Source organism: Pleurodeles waltl, chromosome 3_2, assembly GCF_031143425.1.
Source record: "Pleurodeles waltl isolate 20211129_DDA chromosome 3_2, aPleWal1.hap1.20221129, whole genome shotgun sequence".
NCBI classification, from domain to species: domain Eukaryota; kingdom Metazoa; phylum Chordata; class Amphibia; order Caudata; family Salamandridae; genus Pleurodeles; species Pleurodeles waltl.
Genome location: NC_090441.1, coordinates 51,716,249 through 51,738,781, shown reverse-complemented (window position 1 = coordinate 51,738,781; position 22,533 = coordinate 51,716,249). Strand labels below are relative to the sequence as shown.

Below are 22,533 nucleotides of genomic sequence, written 5' to 3'. Positions count from 1 at the left end.
AGGGTGAAATTTCTGTGTGGGCTTGTGTCCCCCCCGGTGCCCTACAAAACCCCCCTGGTCTGCCCTCCGAAGACGCGGGTACTTACCTGCAAGCAGACCGGAACCGGGGCACCCCCTTCTCTCCATTATAGCCTATGCGTTTTGGGGCACCACTTTGAACTCTGCACCTGACCGGCCCTGAGCTGCTGGTGTGGTAACTTTGGGGTTGCTCTGAACCCCCAACGGTGGGCTACCTTGGACCAAGAACTGAACCCTGTAAGTGTCTTACTTACCTGGTAAAACTAACAAATACTTACCTCCCCCAGGAACTGTGAAAAGTGTCCACTTTTGAAATAGCTATTTGTGAATAACTTGAAAAGTATACATGCAATTGAAATGATTCAAAGTTCCTAATGTACTTACCTGCAATACCTTTCAAACAAGATATTACATGTTAAATTTGAACCTGTGGTTCTTAAAATAAACTAAGAAAAGATATTTTTCTATACAAAACCTATTGGCTGGATTTGTCTCTGAGTGTGTGTACCTCATTTATTGTCTAGGTGTATGTACAACAAATGCTTAACACTACTCCTTGGATAAGCCTACTGCTCGACCACACTACCACAAAATAGAGCATTAGTATTATCTATTTTTACCACTATTTTACCTCTAAGGGGAACCCTTGGACTCTGTGCATGCTATTCCTTACTTTGAAATAGCACATACAGAGCCAACTTCCTACACTCCCTTTTTACTTCACCAGTGTCCCTCAGGTGTTCTTATGACAACTCTTTAAAACATTGCATCATCTGTTCACTAGCCACCGCTCTGGAGAGGAACTGCTTTATAGTTTACTCAGATCACGTGTATCTACAACCACAGTAATTGAGACTTACCCAGTATTCCTTGGTTTGTAGCATATAGTGCTGTAAATTCACAGGCGCCCACCCTCATCCAGAGAAGCAATGATTACAGATATTTTACTACTACTTTTTCTTCCTTTGTTATGCACACTACACTGTTTTTGACACTACACTTTACGTACAATACTCACTTATGTGTGAAAAAATATCTGTGGTGGAGCCAGTGTGCTGACCATTGTCAATAAAGGGTAGAGTCACTTGAGGTCTTGTGATTTGAAATGTCTGAAGAAACACAAGTTGCAAACATCGGGGCCCAACGCTAGATTAGATGGCAAGAGTATGCAGCACTTGTGAATCTACAGCACTACACAGTATGAACAGATTGTTACAGGGTAAGTAACATTTTCCTTCTTCATCACCACTATTAAACTGGTACTGTCTGTTGCCCATTCTATATTCACAGAATGCCCATATCTGGCTTTCCCAGAACTGTCCAGTAGTTTCAGATTCTTTGTTGACCCCCTGCAAGAGCTTTTTCATGAACATACACAATCTCAGCTAAAGTACTTTGTCTCTCTTCCACTTCTGGTTTATTATCTCTGCTTTACTGGATAAGAGACATGGGACTTTGGCCAACAATAATCTGTACTCATTTACATGTTTCAGGTGGGATCCTGTTTCTGTATGGGTTGTTTCTATTGCCAGTTTTGAGTGAAGAAGTATTCTTGGCTGTAGGGCACTAATGGTGAATGGCCAAATCTATACTGGTTACTTTTCAGTAACTATCGGATGACCCTGGGTATCATGAAAAGGTTTCCCACCTTGTGCTCTACATAAATGTTCTCCTGTATGTGCTGTCAGCATTACAGTGTTGCCCCTTGAGACAAGATTGATGGAACTGTTCTGTCCAATAATAAAATACTCTCTAAAGGTTTTTTGATTCTGTGATGGCATCTTTACCTAAGCGCAGTCTTTAAGTGCATTTGATGCATTATGCTCTGACTTAAATTTCATAAATTGCCTCGACCGTTTATGAAATCAATTGTAGAAGAGATCTTCTCTATCAATTTATAATAATTGTCTACATAATCTGCTATATGGATTTAGATGTTTTTATCACATACTTGCCATTGCATCATTCTGTGTTTCATATATGATACTCAAAACTGTTGTATGCCCTCTATTGTTCAGTTTTGACGATAGTTGTAGTAAATCCTCGTGTCACTTTACCTCAGACGTCCAAAGTCACACAGAGAGAGGCTCAATAAACACTCAACATACATAGCCTTAAATGTATATTAATGAGTATCAGAAGCATGTAAAGGTACAAACTAGTTTGCATGACCCGGACTGAAATGATGTAGAAAGGGAATCTGGATTATTTTCATCACATACCTGCATCTAAGAGCCCTTCACAGTATGCAAGTCTAATTATGATTCATTATGCGGGAAATATTGAACAATTAACTAGCAAAGAATGTTAGACCCTAGTACGCTCACACCAGAAAACTGGACACCAAGAATAACTTAAGTGAGGCCTGAATTTCCCTTTCCCATCACACTGTCCAAAATAACCCTTCTCAAAAAGGGAGCATTTACACCACTCTTTAAGTCCAAAAACACTCCAAATTCCAATTCATTTTCAAACATACTCAACAGCCTTAAAATCCAGTAAAAGAAAACACTAGAACTCTCCCGTTTTCCATGAAAGAACCCAGTAGAAAGAATGCTGAAGGAGTATCAAAATGTCTTACTTAAGCAGCTCAACAAGCGAAGACTTCTGTCTCCTCATCAGAAGCTACTGGAGACCATCGATTTGACATTGAATCTAATGAATGTGTTTTAAACATTTGTGATTGCTGGTTGAGAATAGTAGCTGCTGTTATTTTGAACAAAAGGTTTTATAACGCAGTTGGTTGGTGCTTTTTGTGCAGAGCCAGAGTTGCCTACCTCTTGATGTCTGACAAAAGCCTTTCAGCTTGTGATATTATGATAAAAAAAGATTCTGAACTGTGACTTTCTGGCCTCTTACTTTTACTCTAGGTGCAGCTTACACTCCTGACAGCCATTGTCAAACTATTCTTGAAGAAACCTTCTGAAACCCAGGAACTGGTCCAGCAAGTCCTGAGCCTGGCCACACAAGTAAGTCAGTTTGGCTTTGCACAAGGAGTATTTTTGGAGAATCATTGTAATGCCCATATCTATTGAAATAATTGTACAAAGAACATCCTATCTAGCCTTCAATTAATTGCCCTAGTGTCTGAGAAACCAAGTTCTGGTGGGTTTGGACAGCATGGCTTCCTTACTGAGTTAGAAAGAAATGCTTCATCACTACAGCCTAGTAGATAATCCATGTACACAGGCATGCTGGCTCAGCAGTGACATTAATTACCAATACCGGATAATGTGCCCAAAACCTGACTAGCTGAAAGCAGGTCCCTACACACAGTCCTGCTTAGAGTCCCAGCTGATAGGTGGAAATTGACAAACTTATTTGGGATACTGTGCTGAAGCTGGGATTAGAGATGAAGTGTCTGTATTCAGGCATGGTTGACCAGGTGCCACCAGTTAGGCTGGGCTTGGAGACTTGGCTGAATCTGTGCCAACACCCGACCTGGGCTGGGCGGACAGGTTCCGTCACTCGAGCTGGGCTTAGACAGCCAGGTGGCGACCCTCGAGCTGGGCTTAGACAGCCAGGTGCCGACCCTCCCAGCCAGGTGCCGACACTCGCGCTAGGCTGGACAGCCTCCTGTGCCGGGCAGGAGGGCCAGGTGGCGACTCCTGTGCCGGGAAGGAGGGCCAGGTGGCGACTCCTGTGCCGGGCTGGAGGGCCAGGTGCCGACTTTTGAGCTGGGCTGGAGGCCCAGGTGCTGACTCCTGAGCCGGGCTGGAAGCCCAGGTGCCGACACCTGAGCTGGGCTGGACAGCAAGATGCCGACACCTGAGCTGGGCTGGACGGCCAGGTGCCGACACCTGAGCTGGGTTGGACGGCCAGGTGCCGACACCTGAGCTGGGTTGGACGGCCAGGTGCCGACACCTGAGCTGGGTTGGACGGCCAGGTGCCGACACCTGAGCTGGGTTGGACGGCCAGGTGCCGACACCTGAGCTGGGTTGGACGGCCAGGTGCCGACACCTGAGCTGGGTTGGACGGCCAGGTGCCGACACCTGAGCTGGGTTGGACGGCCAGGTGCCGACACCTGAGCTGGGTTGGACGGCCAGGTGCCGACACCTGAGCTGGGTTGGACGGCCAGGTGCCGACACCTGAGCTGGGCTGGACGGCCAGGTGCCGACACCTGAGCTGGGCTGGGCTGGACGGCCAGGTGCCGACACCTGAGCTGGGCTGGAGGGCCAGGTGCCGACACCTGAGCTGGGTTGGAGGGCCAGGTGCTGACACCCGAGCTGGGCTGGAGGGCCAGGTGCCGACACTCGTGTTGCTGTGGACAGCCTGCCACTGACAACTGTGCTGATCTAGTCCTTCAGACAACAACACTTGCCCTCAGCTAGGCCCATGTGTGCTTATGTCTTGGGGTTACTGTGCACTTCAGCACTCTGAAGCATTTCAGTGGTGCAAGCACTATCTAAAAACACATTGAAGGAAGGAAAACTCAAAGAAAATTGCCAGTATGCTTGTGTAGCATGAGTGGTCCTAGTCGACTGCACCATGGTCTGAGATGGTCATGAAGAAATTAGTTCAGTAGCCGGTATTAAAATTCCCCTCTCTGTTACCAGAACAAAACACCCTATGCTGTTCTTTCTCATACCCCGAAAAGTATTATGTGCCTAACTTAACCCTTGCATCATTCAAAGGTTATGGGGTGGGCAGAGGGGGCACTACTGGCACTCACCCTTGAAACCATTCACAGCAAACATTAGCCTACATCCAACAGATAGCATTGAATAGCTGCTTCAACCCTTCCTGTGAATCATCTCTCAGCTACTTTACCATTAAACAGAGGCTTTTGAGATTGCAGATATTGTTTTTATAGTGGAGGGGAGTTAGTCAAACAGTGAGCAAAGTGAACTGCTACTGCTGCAGCCATGAGACTTTTAAACTGTTTTAGTCTGACCTGCAACACAACTTCTGTCCCAAAACTTGATCCTCATAGCTTTGAGCTTGTGCTATCCTTCTACTGGACCCCATGCAGTTCTACCAATGCATCTCAGTTCTGACTTTCGGCACTCCTGCATGCGTGCATGCTAAAACACATCACACCACAGAACTGTGACTATGCACAACTCTTCCAGTGCACCTCAACCCATGCAATCATTCAAGGACTTAGAAACCTTGCAGTTTACGCTTACGACAGCTTGCATTAAAGTAGTCGGGCTCTGTATACTGCATCCTGTACAAATCATCCTTATCTTGCTCAGATTTATTTCTGTCATTTTTTGGGACAAGCAGCAACAACTGATGTCTAGGTGGACATAAAGCATACAAATATTTTTAAAAAATAAAGCTTTACTAGCTGTAAAATGTGTGATAAGCCAGCCTCTCTTCTTCATTCCCTCTGTTACAGACTGTCATTTGACAACCAGAGCTCTTGCTTGAGCAATCTGGTATGAATCAACAAAGCATTGCCCCATTTTGACTTGCATAATGTAACACCTGCTTATGAAACCTGTCAAAACCAGGTCTAAAATGAAGTTGCATTTCCTAACCACAGGACGAAGATTTCGAACTTTATATAAAATTTGACTTAGCCCTTGCTTAATATCTGTGCCCCCATACAAAAGTAAACACTGTCTTCCTCCCGCTTTTTTGGACTTGGTAGTGACTCTACACATTAGTGCTGTAATAATGTGTGCAGGAGGCAGGACCTAACTAGTGGTTGCCTTTCTTGGTACTGAGAGTATAATGCATGCTCTAGAGATCCTATCTTCTGTGATGTGAATTGATGAAGAGCAGCTGCAGTGCTTGACTTGGAGAGGACCTGACCCCTAAGTCCCCAAAAAAGACCTGCACCTACGATTTGCAGGACCTCTGTGGGGTGCCTGCACCACTGTGACCTCCAGGGCACTTTACAGTATCCATTCCTATCCCCTTCATCCCCAGTGTGACAGAGGCCTTTTCTTTTCAGTCCTGTCACTTTGTGTTCTGTTAGTGAACCCGGGCATCTGGACCCCAGCACCCTTAGTGCGTAGGTGTAGCATGCACCGGTTCAGAGACGTTGATTTTGAAGTTCAAACGTGTACTCTCACTGTATTCCAATTCCCAGTTGGAATGGAATGGTTGAGCCTTTGGATTCAGTGTGTGCATCAGGTCTCCTGGTCACTGCGAAAAAAGGCCATTTTGAAAACGACTTTGGAAACTTCAGTTTCACCTTGGGAGTTAGTGCCCACCATATCTGGAATAGAGAACCAAAACAACCCTGGCAAAGTCCTCAAACCGGCCTTTCTCCCTTCTTCTCCTTGAGCAATTGCCATCCATTCCTTCTCGCTCCTTTTCTCCTCTCTTGTCTCGCTCTCGGATTACTTTCTCTCTACCTTCCTCCTCCCTTCCCCTCTCGCTCTCTCTTGAAGCCTTCCCATGCCTGCTACAAATAACCTCAGAGAGCTAGGGAAAGCGACAGAGGCACCAGGAGCGCCCCTGGGCTTTCAAAACTGGCCTCAAGGGAGGTTTGTCCTGCTGTTCTGGCTTTTTACAGCCGCTCTGCAGCAGCACACCTCATCTCTGGTTTGGTGTTCCAGGCCACAGCAGCAGCATGAAACTTGAACATATTTTTCGTACCGGATGGCTTCTTTCTTTGTCCCAGTGTACAGTTAAATTATTTGTATTTCTTTAATGATAACTGCAATTGTTGTGACATCATACTACATGCTCTAGCTAAACACCACTCCCACCCACCCCCCAGCGGATCTAGGAAGGATGTCAGGAATGCTGGTATGCTGTTTTTTGATGTTGATGTGTGATTAGTAGAGAGTTTAAGTGCAGCGTTTTAAAATGGTTTGTGTGAGTTAAAAATAATGTTTGTTTGTGCGAGTGGAAATAGTTTGATATAGGTCAAACTTTCTGGTGTTTTTATGTGTATGAGATGGGTGTTCAGAAGGACTTCTCTTGTCTGTCCGTTGCTCGGTCTGTAGGGGTTTTACATAAGTATTGCAATTCGGATCAGTCTCCTGGGTTACAATGTGTACATGAAGGTTTGTAATGTTTACCCTAGTTTTATCTGTGTGTTGCAGTGGTGCAACATAGTTGTTGATTGAAAGGTGCTTTGATTTTAGATTTTGATATGATTTTGGTGCACTGTGTACATGATGCTGAAGAGGCTCTGCTTAGCACGTGCTGTTGAGGAAGACAATTTGCAGCTGAGGTGTTTTTTTTGGGTAGAGTATTTGATGTGTGCTGTAAGGCGCATCATTAAAAGATTTGTAGATATTGGTGAGTCTAGTCTTTGGATACGGGCAGTTGATCCCAGAAATTTTGCCTAAGACATTCATTGTGTTTTTTTCAATAACTTTTTTATTTTAATAGCTGACACTTTATTACACACAGTAAATGAAAAGTATGCCCTAACAGCTGTATCTATAAATATAACGAGAAGGTGAGGTTGTGCATACACATTCAAAATTAAACACCACACAGTAGAGTCAATTTCACACATCATTTGTTACTCAGTTGTTTTGTTTCCCCTCAACCCAATCCAGCAATATAAAAAGTCCTATACTCTTGATTATTGGTAAAGGCGTCCTGTATGGTTTCGGAAAGCTGTATCAGCATGCCTTAGTACATTTCTGGACAATTTTGTTTATCATTTCTATCTGTTGCCACACAGTCCGGCAAGCCCACTGTAGGTACTCCTTTTGATTTATGTTTTGGTTAACCTATAGGTATCTGGTACATGTATGAAGGATGCCCTGTAGTTACTAAAGTACTATTGAATAAGGGGTCCATTGGGCCACACATTTGTATGCTGCACAAAATGGTGGCCTTCTTCGTGCTGTGATGATGTCGATCTCAGACATTCTGGCCTGCATGTATTCTTCTGTACACTTCCTAAAAACGTGTAATTGATGAGGAAGTTCTCCGACCATTCTTTGTGCCTTTTGAGAACAATTTTCTATGCATTAAACCTGCCAATCCCACATTTGCTATGATGTGACTATCACATCTGAGAACAGACACTCCAGAATGAAGCGTATAAACATTGCACTTGAAGAACCCTGTCAGAACCAGATCAGAGGATATGGGTCAAGCCTGGGTTGTGAGGCTGCACCAACTAAACCTTTTGCGCACTTGACTCTCGAAAAAGCGAGAGCAAGCATTCAAATGCTTTTTAGAGAGGTATTTATGATGTAAAGACTCGTGACTCATTTGTACAACGGAAGACAATAAATGCTGACCACTCCAGTGCTTTTCTTTATAGAAAACATACTTAATCTTATCACACAAAATGAGATCAGTCAGACACATGAGTCTAATATGGATGCTGTAGTTTGCACAGAATGACTAAGTGAGATTATGGTACAAGTGTGAGCACACTATGGCCTGTGCAAGCATCATTCCTAGTTGTGTAACCCATAGGTCAGTGACATTGTGTTGTTGCACTAAACTTCCCTCAGGGCTTCTGTTCATAAAGAAAAGATCAATTCAATTTAGTGGTAGATGAACAGTCAAAGTTCATGTTGACTTGGTTGGTGTACATGAAGCATAGGGGACTTGGGAACTCTCCAGATACTGTAGATGGCCTCCTCTTCCTCAGCAAGTCATCTCTCCATAGGCACTCCTTTCTCTCTATCAGCAGGCCAGGCAGGATCTGTGGGCACCAGACAAACTCAGTTTTTCCAACTCAATAGGGCAGCCTTTAGCTGAGGTCCCCTAACCTCTAAGATTTTCTGTTAATGAAACCAGCCCTGGATCTCTGTAGTTGTTCGAGTACTCTGCTCAGCACTCGCTCCCATGATCATGAAGAAACTGTAACAAACTCTCATCATTTTGGTCCGACTCTAAGTCCTTTTCCAGGCAGAGGATGTTGATCCCGCTGTGGGTGTTGTGGACCCAGCGTGAAGCAGTTCCCTTTCAAAAGTACCACCTTCTTCAGCAGAAAAAACTCTGTCTTCGAAGATGATGGCTCGCAGCAGGCAGCGAAATTGCAGACTAGAAACAGGATCACCCAAAACACAAACACATGAAGTGTGAACACTGCACCTGCCTTCTGCCTTTTGGAGTAGCACTACAGAGGGAGAGAAAGGTGCAGACCCAGCCAATTCTTGCTGCACAGCAAAAGGTTCCCAGTCTCACCTAGCCACACCAAACTTTAGGCAAATTGCAGTGCTCAGGAAAGGAGGGTCAGCAGGCCCTCACTAAAAAGAATGTCACTGTTGCGTTAATAGGCCCTGTGTTCATACCCCCACAGTTGCATGTTTGCGGGTACTCCATCCTACTCTGGAATATGAACAGTACAATATCTTTGTGTGGTGAGGGGGAGGGGTGAGTTCCTGTACCTCACCCTTCATATTGTACTATGTTTTACCAGAGACATCCAAAATGGATCCTGCTGGTCTCTGCAACTATACACTAGCAGTAATCATTGAGTCCTGCTACCAGTCACCATACATGTACATGAAACACTCACTTGGATGTCAGCGCAAGGTCTGGGCATTGCATTCAAGCAGAACTTTGCTTGAGCGGGGTCTCTTGACGCCACCCTCATGCCTAAATAGGAAAAAGGTTGGGCCTAGGCGAATTACACCAGAGTAGTTTTGGTCATTTCATGCTACTTTTGAAATGCTAAAATTATGCAATGACAACTGTTTTCTGGAAAAAATGCCCACCCAAGAGCGTGAAAGGCTGCTGCTGTTCCTGTTCTGTTGCATTTAGCACTTTTTTGTTAGTGTGAAATGCATCCTCTGATCCATTTTGGGCGCAAGTGTGCTTTTTGAGCTAAGATGCAGGGTGGTGAATGCAGGGTTATGCTCCTGGCGTTATTCCACATACCCTTATGTAATTTCACAGTTATTTCATGTAGTTATGCTACAGCAAATTGTGCCAGTTACTCCGTCTCCTAAAAAAATAAATACTTTGATCCTTAATATGTAGATCCCAGGAAACGGGTGACATCCCATGTCTACTAGAGAATGCTCTTGATGGACTACTTCAGACTGCAACGTTAGTCTCGGAGTCTTATGGTCAGTTACAAGGCCCAGGCGTCAGCGTACACACACAATTGTGTGCACTGTACCAAAAAATTCAGAATATTAGATAAGCTACCACATGAGGTCACTAAGGACCTGAGGTGCATTTTCACTACTCCATGCAGGTAACATTGCCATTCCAGTAGATCCCAAAATCGTCTTGATGTTGATCCTGGGAGGGATGACCGACGCATTTGGCCAGTCTCAGCAGGAAATTTTTTTTGAACTTAAATAAGATACAAACCCTCTAGTTGGCTCTGGCAGCCCACCTTGACAAGAACCAGAGAAATGCAAGTTCTCCCTTGGTCAGTGGTGAGTTCTTCTACTCAATACTCACTGTTATAGATTTCTTGCATGTATATGCACAATAAAAGGCGCACAAACACGGACATCAGTTCCTTTCTCCTTTACCTCCAAAAAGGAATCCTGAGCTTTTGGTATTTTAGCTAATCTACATTTAATAAGTAACTGTGTAATTATGGTTCAGCCCTGTTGTCCCTCCACCCCATTCCTCAAAGATCTTCAAAATAGGTTCTCCCAGACCCATTTTGTTGTGGCTCAGATTGACTTTAATTTGGTCTTAGCTTTTCTAATGGGTCTTTTATCTATGTCGTTAAACTTCCATGATCTGAATGTTCCTATTGGTAATCAAATCCACTATTTGTTTGAGACAAGTTTACTCACAGAGCAATAGCGTCAATTTTACCAAAAGTGCTTTAGAATTCTATTTATATCTGTTGATTTTGTTACTTTCATTTTATTCTCCTCCTCATCTATCCTAGGAGGACAAGCAGCTGCATCGTCTGGACCTGTGAAGAGTTTTGGGTCTCTGCATTAGCAGGACACAAGAGATTTTGAGTGGATGGCAACTCATGGAATTTTCAGGCTGCCAGTTGGTTATAGCAGTTAGGAAGTAGACAGTTTTCAGATGGATATTCCTCACAGTTTGCCATGGCTAAGAGTTTGATAATAAACCACCACCAGAGTTTAAGAGCCCATTCCACAAGGGCCTTAGCGTAGACGTCTGCTCTTTTACTAGCTATTCCTCCTTTTTGTAGGCATATTTTGTCCTCAGGGATAGCATTTAATAGGGACGTACAGAGGTACTAAAGTGTGCCAATTGTACACAATTAGATATTTTATCTTACTTTTAGGGAAAGAGCACTGGCACTGGTGACATGTTTAGCAGGGACCCAGTGCACCTCAGTTGAAAAAACTCAGTACCAGTGGCAAAAAGTGGGGGTGACCAAAAGGGGCACTTTCCTGCAGATTACTGTTTACGTACCTAAGAAAAAATGTTGGGGTTTCACCTTCCAGACAACACAAGCTTTCTGGTTGCGAAATACCTATTGTGGGCTTACTAAATATTTACAGTGAGCTTACAGCCCGCCATTGCTTACCATTGGTTGGCTTTGTCACTCTCATTTTCTTCTTTCTTCTTCGCTGACTTCCCTTCCTAATCATCTGTTTGTCTGTCCCTTTGAACTTAGCCTCCTTCCCTTCATTTTGATTGGATGGCTTGTATCGTTCTACTGCTCACCTATAGGGAGCTGTAATTTTCTTTTTCTTTGAGCAACGCATGAGAGTGCCTGTATTTTCCAGCTCTCTCCCTCATGTGCCGTTTCCCACCTTGTAAACACCTGCTGCTCCCATGTTTGCTTTCTGTTGTGTGGTGCTCTCTCAAATGCTTCTCCACCTGCCTCCTTGCTGCTCTCTCCCTCGTGTGCTTCTGGGCCTCTCCTTCCCACAACCCAGCTTTATTTTTGTTTTATTTCCCCCATTTCCTGATTGCTTCGCCAGACCCACCCCTCATGGTTATTTTAGGTTTTTTGCACTCATTTTTGAGGGAGGGCCCGGTAGCTGCCATTTGCTTCCAGGCTTTCTGCTACATCAAGAATGCTTTCATGGTCTTATCATTTTTTAATTTACCAGTATAAGTTGTGCACATCAACTTAGGTTGGTCAGTAAAAAAAAAAAATAGCAACTGGGTCGTACAGAATGATACGAAGTGCAACAGTGGCATGACATTAAACCTTTCGTCAAAAAAATGTTGGCAAAGATAATAGGTCCAAAAGGCAAGACCTGCCTGTTCTTTTATGCAAGTACTGACTGGACATTAACATTGTGTTTTAAATTGTGTGATACTGTGTCGGAGTCTCTAAGCCTCTCTTCCCAACCTCCCAGAGGAAGACTTATTTGCTCACAGTCATTAACGTGAAAATTAAGAGCCCAAATGTAGTCTCTTGGCTATTTTAAGGGAAAGCAGTATGTTGGCCCAGGACACCAGCGTTAATAACATGCACCTATGCATCCTAATGCCCTATAATCTTGAACTGATACAGGGCCCCAAAAAAGACCACCCATTGATGTTTGAAGGCCTCTCCTCTTATAATAGTGGTACTAAATAGCTCAGGAACATGCAACAGCTCCTTCTTCCTCACCATTAACCAACGGCAATCACATTATTCAATGCTTGTAGTTGTTTTATTCGTTAACTCCCACCACAGAGCTCCAACAATGACAAGTTCACTTAACACCAAAGACCGTGTCAAAGGATGTGCAGCAAAATGAGCAAAATGCTTGTTTGCCTTTCTCCCAGTACCTGAAGCCATAATGTTGAGGCATTTGATGCCAGAGTTGGAAGTTTGTAAAGAAACCAGTCAAGGAAAAAAACAGAATGGATTCACGAAACGGCTCTTGTTAGCAAAGAACTGTGCTCGGAGAAACAGTGTCACTGTTTGCTTTCCAGTTTGCTTTCCTGTTCAGGCACCCTGGTTAGCTCTGGTTAGCTAATCTTGTGGTATCTGATTCTCTTACTCCCCTTACACACCTTAGCTCCAATGACAGTTGGTCATCTTAACAATGTAGTTAATGACAATATTTAAATGGTATGAAATTACTTCTGTGCTTCTTTTGTTAGCTGTTTCACTCACAATGCAAGTGTAAGTAACAGCTGCAGGACAGGCAGTAAGGGAAATGGTTAGCATGTTACTGGACTCACCTGCAATAATTGTATGACCTAGTTTTCTTCTACCAAATGTAATTGTTTTTTCTGGGCATTGAATTGATATTCAAATACAAAGAAACATAATATTGAGTGGCATGAGCAAGGAAAGTTGTATACCCTGATCCCCCTCCTTTTTTCCAGGATTCAGACAACCCAGACCTTCGTGACCGAGGTTACATCTACTGGCGCCTACTCTCCACTGACCCTGTGACTGCGAAAGAGGTGGTGCTATCTGAGAAGCCTCTGATTTCTGAGGAGACCGACTTGATTGAGCCCACCCTGTTGGATGAGCTTATCTGTCACATTGGATCGCTGGCCTCGGTTTATCACAAGCCACCCAATGCTTTTGTAGAGGGCAGCCATGGAGTTCACCGCAAGCACCTACCCATTCAACATGGCAGGTAAGATGCTGAGAGACAAGAACATAAGGGAAGAAAAGCATAAGACTGATGAGTACAATGGCCTGAAAAAGGGTGCATTTATCCAGTCATAATAGAAGATAAAAAGGAAGCATATGTAAAAAGTTGTTTAGTTGTGACATCAACAGTAATACCATCATCCATCAGATAAGGGGAGGACAAGTATAATTTTAGTGAGGGGGGAGAGACATTGGCAGCAGTCTCAGCCATCAAGCTTTCTTGGGTTTTCATTTCAATTTATGATGCTCTCTACCCACTTGAACCACACCATTTTCCTGTAGTGGTGAACTGCACACCAGTCTATAAGACAGGAAACAAATACATGATGGGACAAATTGAAATTAGCTATTATTGAGTCCCATTAAGAGATTGCCAAATGATTTAAAAATGTATTGTAAACTATTGTTTTAGACATCACTTTTGTTAAGCAGCAAAACTGAACTTCCACATGCAAGGGATGGTACCCATAATTGAATCCAGAAACAAGAGCACAGAATTTCAGCCATGCCCCATAGAATGGGATTCTGCTTCTTTTAATTTTTCTTATTATAGAAAACTGTGTAGCTCAAAGGTGGAAATAATGTATCAGTAAAAGAAATGTTAGCATAATGAAAATGAAATTGCCCATATGCAAGGCATGCATCAAATATTTGTGCAGTGGTGTTCAGAAAATGTGGTATTTAGGGTGATCTCAAGCATATTTATAGGGCAAAGAGAGCCGAATACTTATAGGACAAACAGAGCATAAGAAAGAAAAAATACAGATTCTTAAAACACTTCCTCATACTAGTCAGTAAGCAAGTTACAAATTTGGTAATATTAACCAGTTCGTCTATCCTAGTAAAGTATACCTTTCAGCTTGCACAGTCCCAAACCACTTCAAACTAAGGAAACCCTTTTAGATTTTTTTTTCTCCTGTGTCTTGACATCTCACTGTGGATTTTTCATCATCATCAAGTTATTCTGTCTTTTCCTCCTCCTTTTGAAGGGAAATGTCTGCTTTGAAGATTTTTTGCAGCTAGATGACACTGTATGAATGGCCTTTTTGTGACAGCCGACTCTTTCAGATTTTGTGCCCACTGTGCTGTCAAGATTTCAGCGGAGAAGAAAGTGGTATTTTTCATCTTGTTGGCACACCTTTAAATGGAACCCCAAAAGGAATGTCAACTAAACATTGTTTCCTCTCAGTATGAGGTGTATCGGCTTTAGCCGAGTCCAGGTTTGCCAGGGCTGATGCCAGGTCCAGGAGAGACTCTTAAGCTAAAAAGGCACCTATAATGTGCCCAGCCTCAACTCTGGAAAGGCTTACATCTGCCTTTCTCATTCTTTCCTTTGTTACTTTTTCAGTGTGGATGTTCCTATCAGAGTGACTAGGCACGTCAGCAGTGGTTTCCTAGGCATTGCTGGATCTCTGTATTGTCACAGTTTAGAGCCAGGAGTTGCTTCTAATAACATAGATTTTTCATCAGACAGTAGATCAGCACTACTTTGTTCTGAATGGAGGGATCATCAAAAGGCTCCAAAAATAAGGAAAACAGCCCACTGTCCCAAGATAGGCTCCTTTTAGCGATACCAAGTAGGAATGAAGATGACTCCTTTCATAGCGAGTAGTATCTCATGTTGATGAGATCTGAAGCATGAAAAATAATCCACAGGATGTCTTGTGTGTTTTTAGCAGAAAACAAATCTCTGCAGTGTCAGAGGTACAGAGGATGATTTTTGGTCAATGGGACTTCCCCCCCATAGAGCATCAGTGATTCTGCAGAACCACCTCCCCTGCATCCCCACATGTTGGAGTACGAATCTGAATCAAAATAATACTAATCCCGCTCCTACCAAAGGCACAAGTTAGTGACTCTAACACATTGCTGTTCTGTGGAAGCAGGGTGCACATTTCCTATCTGGCCTGAAAGAAGAGTATTCAGATAATTAAGTGAAGTGCTAGAAGAATGTCTGTAGGTCACAATATTTAAAATGCACTCTGCCACTGAAAAACAAAAAACACACTAAAAAATCAAATTTTCTGCTATAAGGGTACACAGCCTTCCTCTGATACGTGCAGTAAAGGTAGAGAGCTTCGTATGAAATCCAGCATCAATGTGTACAACAAATCCATCATAATAGACAAAAAACAAATCAGTAAAGGAGACGCCTATCTCCTTTCTTCTTGAAAGGTAATTAAAAATTGTCCCTCCATAGCTGATATCACCTATTCTGTTGCTCTGAGACCACTTGATAACCTTAAACGTTCAAGGCACATTCCCAAATCATTGATGCACACTGATGTTTTCTGGTGGAGACAGGCCACTATGAAAAGTGCTATCTTTTGGGGTTAAAGTGGTACTAAGTTTACCACAAAGCACCTTGAAGTGTTCACAACCTACATACGGTGGTAACGATTCAACATTTATCTGTACCACATACTTTTTTTCATAAGAGATTTTGTGAAGAGGTGCCAATCTGGGAAAAGCAGTGGGTCCATTTCTGCCCTCTGACATGTCTCTTTTGTGAATCCGAATGCAAAGCTTGACCACTCAATGGGTTTGACACTTGTAACTGAATCTTTAGCAGCAAAAGTCCAAATCTATCTCACCCCAGTCCCCCGTCAATGAAAATGGAAAAAGACCCTATGTAATCTTCAAGATGTAGAATAAAAGTATAAAGACGTGTTTTTAGAGTCTATGTGTGTAGTTAATGAGGCTTAATTGGTCTAGTAGATACTGTTGAGTGGGACGCAGTCCAGGTTGAGGCTATTTAATGGTCTCACATTCTCAAGTTTTTCTGTCGGGTGAAGCTTGATTTGGTAATGTCTACAAAGAGCACACCCAGAAAATTACTTTGGGCAGCTTTAGGGGCCTTTATCTAGAAACTGGGGAATGGCAGTAAAAATCTTCCACTGGCATTTAGTGTACTCATGGACACTCACCAGGTCTATGGCAATGCAGTGGAATTGATTACAAGCTCGACCTTGCTTAGAGTCCAAAAACATCTTAAAACTATATCATCTCCAGAATATTTGGTGCTAGAGAAATTGTTTAAACAGTCCATGTTATGCAGTGACTGACTAAGACACAGCCCCAGGTTTTTGTTGTTGTTTATTTTAAGAAAAGAAGAAATACCTCTGCCCCTCATGAGCAACATAGGCTGGTGATGATACAGACTCCCACTGCTGCCTTTATGCAAAACACTTCTGCAGTTGTATTGCAAAGATCTCAGAACTGCTCCAGGATGACTAACGTCCTAATGGCTACTTTTATTTAGAACATAAGTCAGCTGGACCTTGTACAGACTTGTTTTCTTGTTTGGAAATAAATATAAAGAGCAGTGGTTCACCAAGGACTTATTTGACAGCAATTCAACAGTTGAGAAACACTTCAACACTTCACATAGAGCAATCCGTTAATGAAGAATGTAAAAGCATAACCTAGCCTCTGTTATGCAGAAGTCTATATATAGGTGGAAAAGCAATAACCATCGAGAAATTAAACATAATACACTTTGTGTTCCTAGTGCGAACATAAAGAAATAGTTATATTGTGAATAGACGTGTCTGTGTGTGTGTGTGTTGTGTGTGTGTCTGTCCGTCTGTCTGTTGGTACGATCAATAGGGCTAGAATAGCTACTTAAAACGATTTACAGCTCAGCCCATTGAGGACCTAGTCTGTCAGGTGCAGTGCTGATGATGTTTCTACCTTGTGTGTTGCTTTATAAGATCATCATCATCATGAAATAAACAATATAGAATACCTAAGTAATTTAAAAAAGGGTAAAGCTTTAGTTGTATTTCAATAGCTAATTCAGACAATTATTGTGGAAACAAGTACTGCTATTTGTTTTTATAATAATTTCTTAATAATTTCCCAATTTATTTTTGGTTCGGACGGTGACCTTGATTTGAACAGAAAACAGATTTATTTATTTTTACCAGGAAGTAGTGATTTCAATGTAGTGGTTTTGTTGATGGTTAAGCAACCCACACCAAAGGTCTAATTTGGCACACACGACGCAGAAAACATTCGATGTCCTCCTATTATAAATTTGATCTGTGGACTCATAGATGTTTGGCTGAATCCCTGGCTCCGTCTATAGACGCAACAGAATTGTGCATCATCTGGTTTATCATTGAATTCTCGAGCTCTTAATGTGAATACATAAATATCATGTCAGTGTCATGGAAAGTATGCTTGTAGGTTGCATGGTCTTAGACAGGAGAAATGGTGAATTGTCAGTCCTGTCCGCATATAATCTCTTTGCAAATTTCCACAATGGAAATGTAGTTCTCAGAAAACATCAATTGTTCCTGCATAAAATGCTGGTGTTCCTCAATGTTGATTAGTAATATAATTTCCTTAGTCTGTATTCATGTCTATATGATCTTGTGATTTTTCAATTGTTTTGCTTTATGATACATGGTTTGTGAGGTTAAGATGACTGTTAACTTGTCCTTTGTAGCATTGACATTGGGGATAGCCCAGTGGGGCCACCAGCAACTGCTTCTGTAGATCAGCAGCAGCAACAGCAGGTCATTCCCTCACAAGGTGACCTTCTAGGGGATCTCCTCAACCTGGACCTTGGCCCCCCTGGAAATGTTCCAGCTGTGTCTTCCATGCAGATGGGAGCTGTGGATCTCTTGGGTGGAGGACTGGACAGCTTGGTAAGTGTTTTCCTCTCATTGTCTTATACCTAGTGATGTGATTCTTAAGCCCTGTAGGTGCGCTTCTCCATTTGGCCTACTAAGCTTCAAAGTTTCTATCAGAGACCTACAGCATTCTAATAAATGTAATTTGAATCCTCATCAACCTGGGTAGCTTACACCTTGAACCTTGTACACCTGATATGCAGCCTGACTCGGACCCCTCTCGTGAGGAAAAAGCAACTGCATTACTGTATGTTACTCATTCATCCAGATTGTGGCTACACAAGGAAGCTCCAGTGCTAAATCCATCAGTAGGGCCTTCTCACAGTGTAAGCTGGCTGTTGACCTCCAAGGCTGTTTGACCTGTGAGCTTTAGGTAATTTCTAAACTCAGATGAAAATCTGTGTGTTTCCATTGAGAGTCACTATCTTGACCCACCATGGGTTCCTGAACTAGGGTATATTCACTCTTTGCAACACTCTGTATAGTATGGCCAGTATCAGGGCAAAACACGTTATGCCTAGGCGAATCAGCTGGTACATATAGGAGCAGGAGATGTCAGTCATTGCATTACGCAAGGGAAAAACAGCCCGACTCTTTCCATGGAGCCCTTCAGAGCTCTAGAAATTAACACCGGTCATCGAAGTCCAAACTTTTTCTTTGTCACCCTGTGTGCCCTTTCTGTGCCCGCTCTGCTGTCGTCTCTGTGTCCCTCTGCTAGGCTCTTTGCCCACTCTGCTGTGCTCTTTGAGCATCCTCTCTTCGTCCCCCTGCTGTGCTACCTCTTCACCCCCTCTGCTGTGCTGTCTCTGTACCTCCCAGCTGTCCTGTCTCTGCACCCCACTTTTGCTGTGCTGCCTCCGCACCCCCTCTACCATGCTATCTTGGCCGCACACTCTGTGTAGTTCTGTCTCGACACCACCCCCTGTGCTGTACTGTCACTGCCCCCTCTGCTGTGCTGTCTGTCCACCTCCTGTGCAGTCCTGTTGCTGCCTCGCCCCTTGGCCCGTGCTGACCCTGCCCATCCCTGTGCAGCCTTTTGTAAACATATTAAAAAGTCATTTTTGTAAACTGCAAAATGGTGGTGATATGTTTCCAAAGTTGTCAGACAAGAAGGTACTTTAAGAGCATCCAGTATTGTCTGGGTTCCTAGTGTTTCATTCATCTAATGTAACAGCCATATTTAAGTGGTCATTAAAGTTCAAAATACATTATTTTTAATGGTTCCTGTTAGTGGCTACATTGAAAATGTTCATCTAACGTCAAGTGTTTTTGTAAGCGAGTATTAGTCACAATCCTAGTACTGAGTATCTTAAAAATACATTCTTGTTGATAGTCTTACACATTGTGTAGTATGTAAATTAGTAAACAACGTTGGAATCAAATTATATGTCTACCTTGTATATATGGAAGGTTGCATGCCATTACTTGAAACCTATATGTTGTGGTACTGTTAGATCTGGCAGCCTTAGGGTGGTCTTCCTCCAAATGTTTTGCCTTACTCCTCCATTTTTTTTGCTGATCTTGTTTTTGCTGGCCTTAGGACTAAGTGTGTGCGCTCACTCCTCTAAACATGGTAAAATTGGCTTACACCCAATTGGCACATTTAATTTACTTGTAAGCCCCTAGTAAAGTCGTACTACATGTACCCAGGACCTGTAAATTAAATGCTACTAGTGGACCTGCAGCACTTATTGTGCCACACACTTAAGTAGCCTCTTAATTATTGGTCAGGTTTGCTATTGCAGCCTGTGTGTTAAACTGCCAGTTCGACCTGGCAAAATAAACCATTCGCCAGGCCTAAGCCGTCCCTTTTAATACATATGAGACACCTGTAGGGTAGTCTCTAAGTAGCCCTTAGACAGGGTGCAGTGTATTTAAAATGTTGGACCTATACTTTTAACTTTTACGTGTCCTTATACTGAAACACTCTGAAATTTGTTTTTTATAACTGCAAGGCCTGCGCCTCTCCCATAGGATAACATTTGGTTAACTTATTATGTTTAATAAGTGATCATTTTCAATTTGAAGCAGGTAGGAATGTCGAGTTTGAGGTCTAAATTATTTTCATTTAAAGCCCTCTTTAAAGGTAAAGTCTAATTTTAAGTCAAAGTATGAAAATACTACTTTTAGAAAGTTGGCATCTTCTTGTCCAAACCATTTTGTGTCTGCAGCCTGTATCCTGAGTCACATGACTAAGTGTAACTGGCAGTTGGTCTTTGTGTATTGCTCCCAGGCAGTGGTAGCAAGGGCAGTAGGTGTTGGCAGGATGGGCCGTCTCTCTCTTGATGGGGGGGAGGAGATGTCACCTACTAAACTTGTACATTACAAAGGCTCTGCCTGGGTACACTCTCAAAAGATGTGACACTACTCTTTTGGGCAGGTAAGCAGGAAATTCCAAACACCTCTCGAAGTGGAAACCTCCAGAACCTTCTCCTACTTCAGAGTCGGCACCAGGTATAAATAATGAACCTTCAGACCCAAATCTTCAGTACCTGTGGAAAATTCAGAAGGATTGTTGTTCTGCTTTGCAAGGATGACTGCTACTCTGTTGCCCTGCTGCGTGAGTGAAAGAACTGGACCCCAGGATCACCAGAGTGACTTCAAGGGCTAGTTGCCTGGCCTGATCAGGGTCTCGGGGACAGAAAACGCTCCATCCACTTTGAACTCTACCTGCTGTGAGTCCAGAGCCCCCTAACCCCACCAACTGCTGCCACCCCAGTCCAGTGGAAGGTGCTCTGCCAGCCCTGCTGTGGCCCTGAAAGCAGAACCGACGCAGGGTGACTCATCTCCTCACAGCCACATTAGAACTTCCACAGTGCGACACACCCCGATGCAAGACTGCGCATCACAACCCTGCAGCTTCTCTGGAACCGCCGCTGCTTGATGCAGCAAGAACATGGGATCTCGCTACGCCATCATGAAATAAGGTACTTTATTTAGCGGGCCCAACCTGGCCCCTGTATCCAGCCCGCTTTCCTTCATGGTCGGCCTGAACTTAACTCTGTCCCGGTCCAGTGCAACCAGATAACCACAGTTTGGTGTTGGTCAATACCGGTCAGCCAGCACACTAGAAGACTAGTAAGTTTCAGGGGGCACCACTAAGGTGCCCTTTGGGTACAAGTCATATTAAATCCAATACTGGCATCAGTATGGGTTAATTAAGACAGTGTTCGATACCAAGCACCATGGGTTTCAAATATGTAGCTGGGTAACTTGTAACGACCAGTGCCCAGTACTTACTGTAGGATGGCACCCCTGTTCACTTGAAATATCTAGTAATAGACCTAGACATCACAGGGGCATATCTGCCAATGCATATATGGGTTCACATTTATTATAACGCACCCTGCCTTAGGGCTCTTAAATCATGATGTGGGGGTGACTTCATATAAGACATGCAGTGTATTTTGACATTGCTCGCAGGGTGTGTGCAATGTCATGTTTACAAAATGGTTTGTACAATCCCATGCACTCTGCAGTGGCAGTTTGTGTTTTAGTGTGGGTCCCTTAGGGTGGCATAATACATGCTGCAGCCCATAGGGGACCCTCTTTAGTACCCGGGGTGCCATTTACTAGGAACTTACAGGGGTGCTAAAGTCATTGCCAATTGGGTTTCAATAGAATATTTCATTTTTAGAGGAAAGAACACTGACACTGGAGCCTGGTTAGCAGGCTTCAGTGCACTGTCGGAGCCAAAAACCAGCATCCAGTAGTTCAAATGGGGGCAAAACGTAAGAGGGCATCTGCAAAGAGAAGCCCAGTTTCCTACATGGGACAAAAGGAACACTCCAAAAGCATACATCCAGTTTATTGCCAAACACAACTATTTGTTAGGTAGCAGCTTTCTAGAAAATGGGATAATGAATTGATTTACTTTTGAGTTTCTTCTTCTGTGAATGCTTAAATACTAAAAGGGTAAGTCTCATTGGCTGGCTCTAGCTAGGAGTCTTTCAGGAACATGGCTCACCAAAGAAATAGGTGCTCTTTATTATTCATCTAGACCGCAGGGCACTCACCTTTTGTTATTCAGGTTTTGTCTGTTTCAGCAAATACAGCTCTGATATTCACAGATACACATTCAGAGAATGACAGGGTGTCACAGACTGCCTAGTTGATTATGCGTTTTTTTGTGTTTGCAGAGACTATACAGAAGGATAACTTGTACTTGCCAATGTTTCTGTATGCGAAAAGATTGTGATGGATTCTCCTAACCTCAGTTTTCTCACCTTTTACACCAGACAGAATCTGAATCTTTCTCATAAATTATTCCTATACATTTACAGGTGGTGCCACTTGATTTCGCAACATCACTGCATCACCTCCAGAACTGACATTAGAGAGCTGTATATTGGCACCCCCATGCCCCCGCATTGATAGTTGTTCCTTTATTTCCATGCCCTTCGATAGGGATCCATAGCTCTAACTTGTGTTATGTGTTTTAAAAAAAAAAAACAATTTGTTTAGGGGCGAGCTCATAGCTCTCTGTCTCCT

General features: G+C 43.2%; 1 protein-coding gene across 4 annotated transcripts in view; it reads left to right on the top strand.

The window, feature by feature from the left end:
* The window catches only part of AP2B1 (adaptor related protein complex 2 subunit beta 1), a 347,393-nt gene that overhangs the window by 158,901 nt on the left and 165,959 nt on the right, over window positions 1-22,533 (top strand). For all 4 annotated transcript variants that reach the window (XM_069226745.1, XM_069226742.1, XM_069226741.1 and 1 more), the window contains 3 exons: window positions 2,889-2,987; window positions 13,126-13,385; window positions 17,856-18,057. In XM_069226745.1, the coding sequence (XP_069082846.1) occupies window positions 2,889-2,987; window positions 13,126-13,385; window positions 17,856-18,057 (561 nt within the window). The remainder of the gene's footprint in view (window positions 1-2,888; window positions 2,988-13,125; window positions 13,386-17,855; window positions 18,058-22,533) is intronic.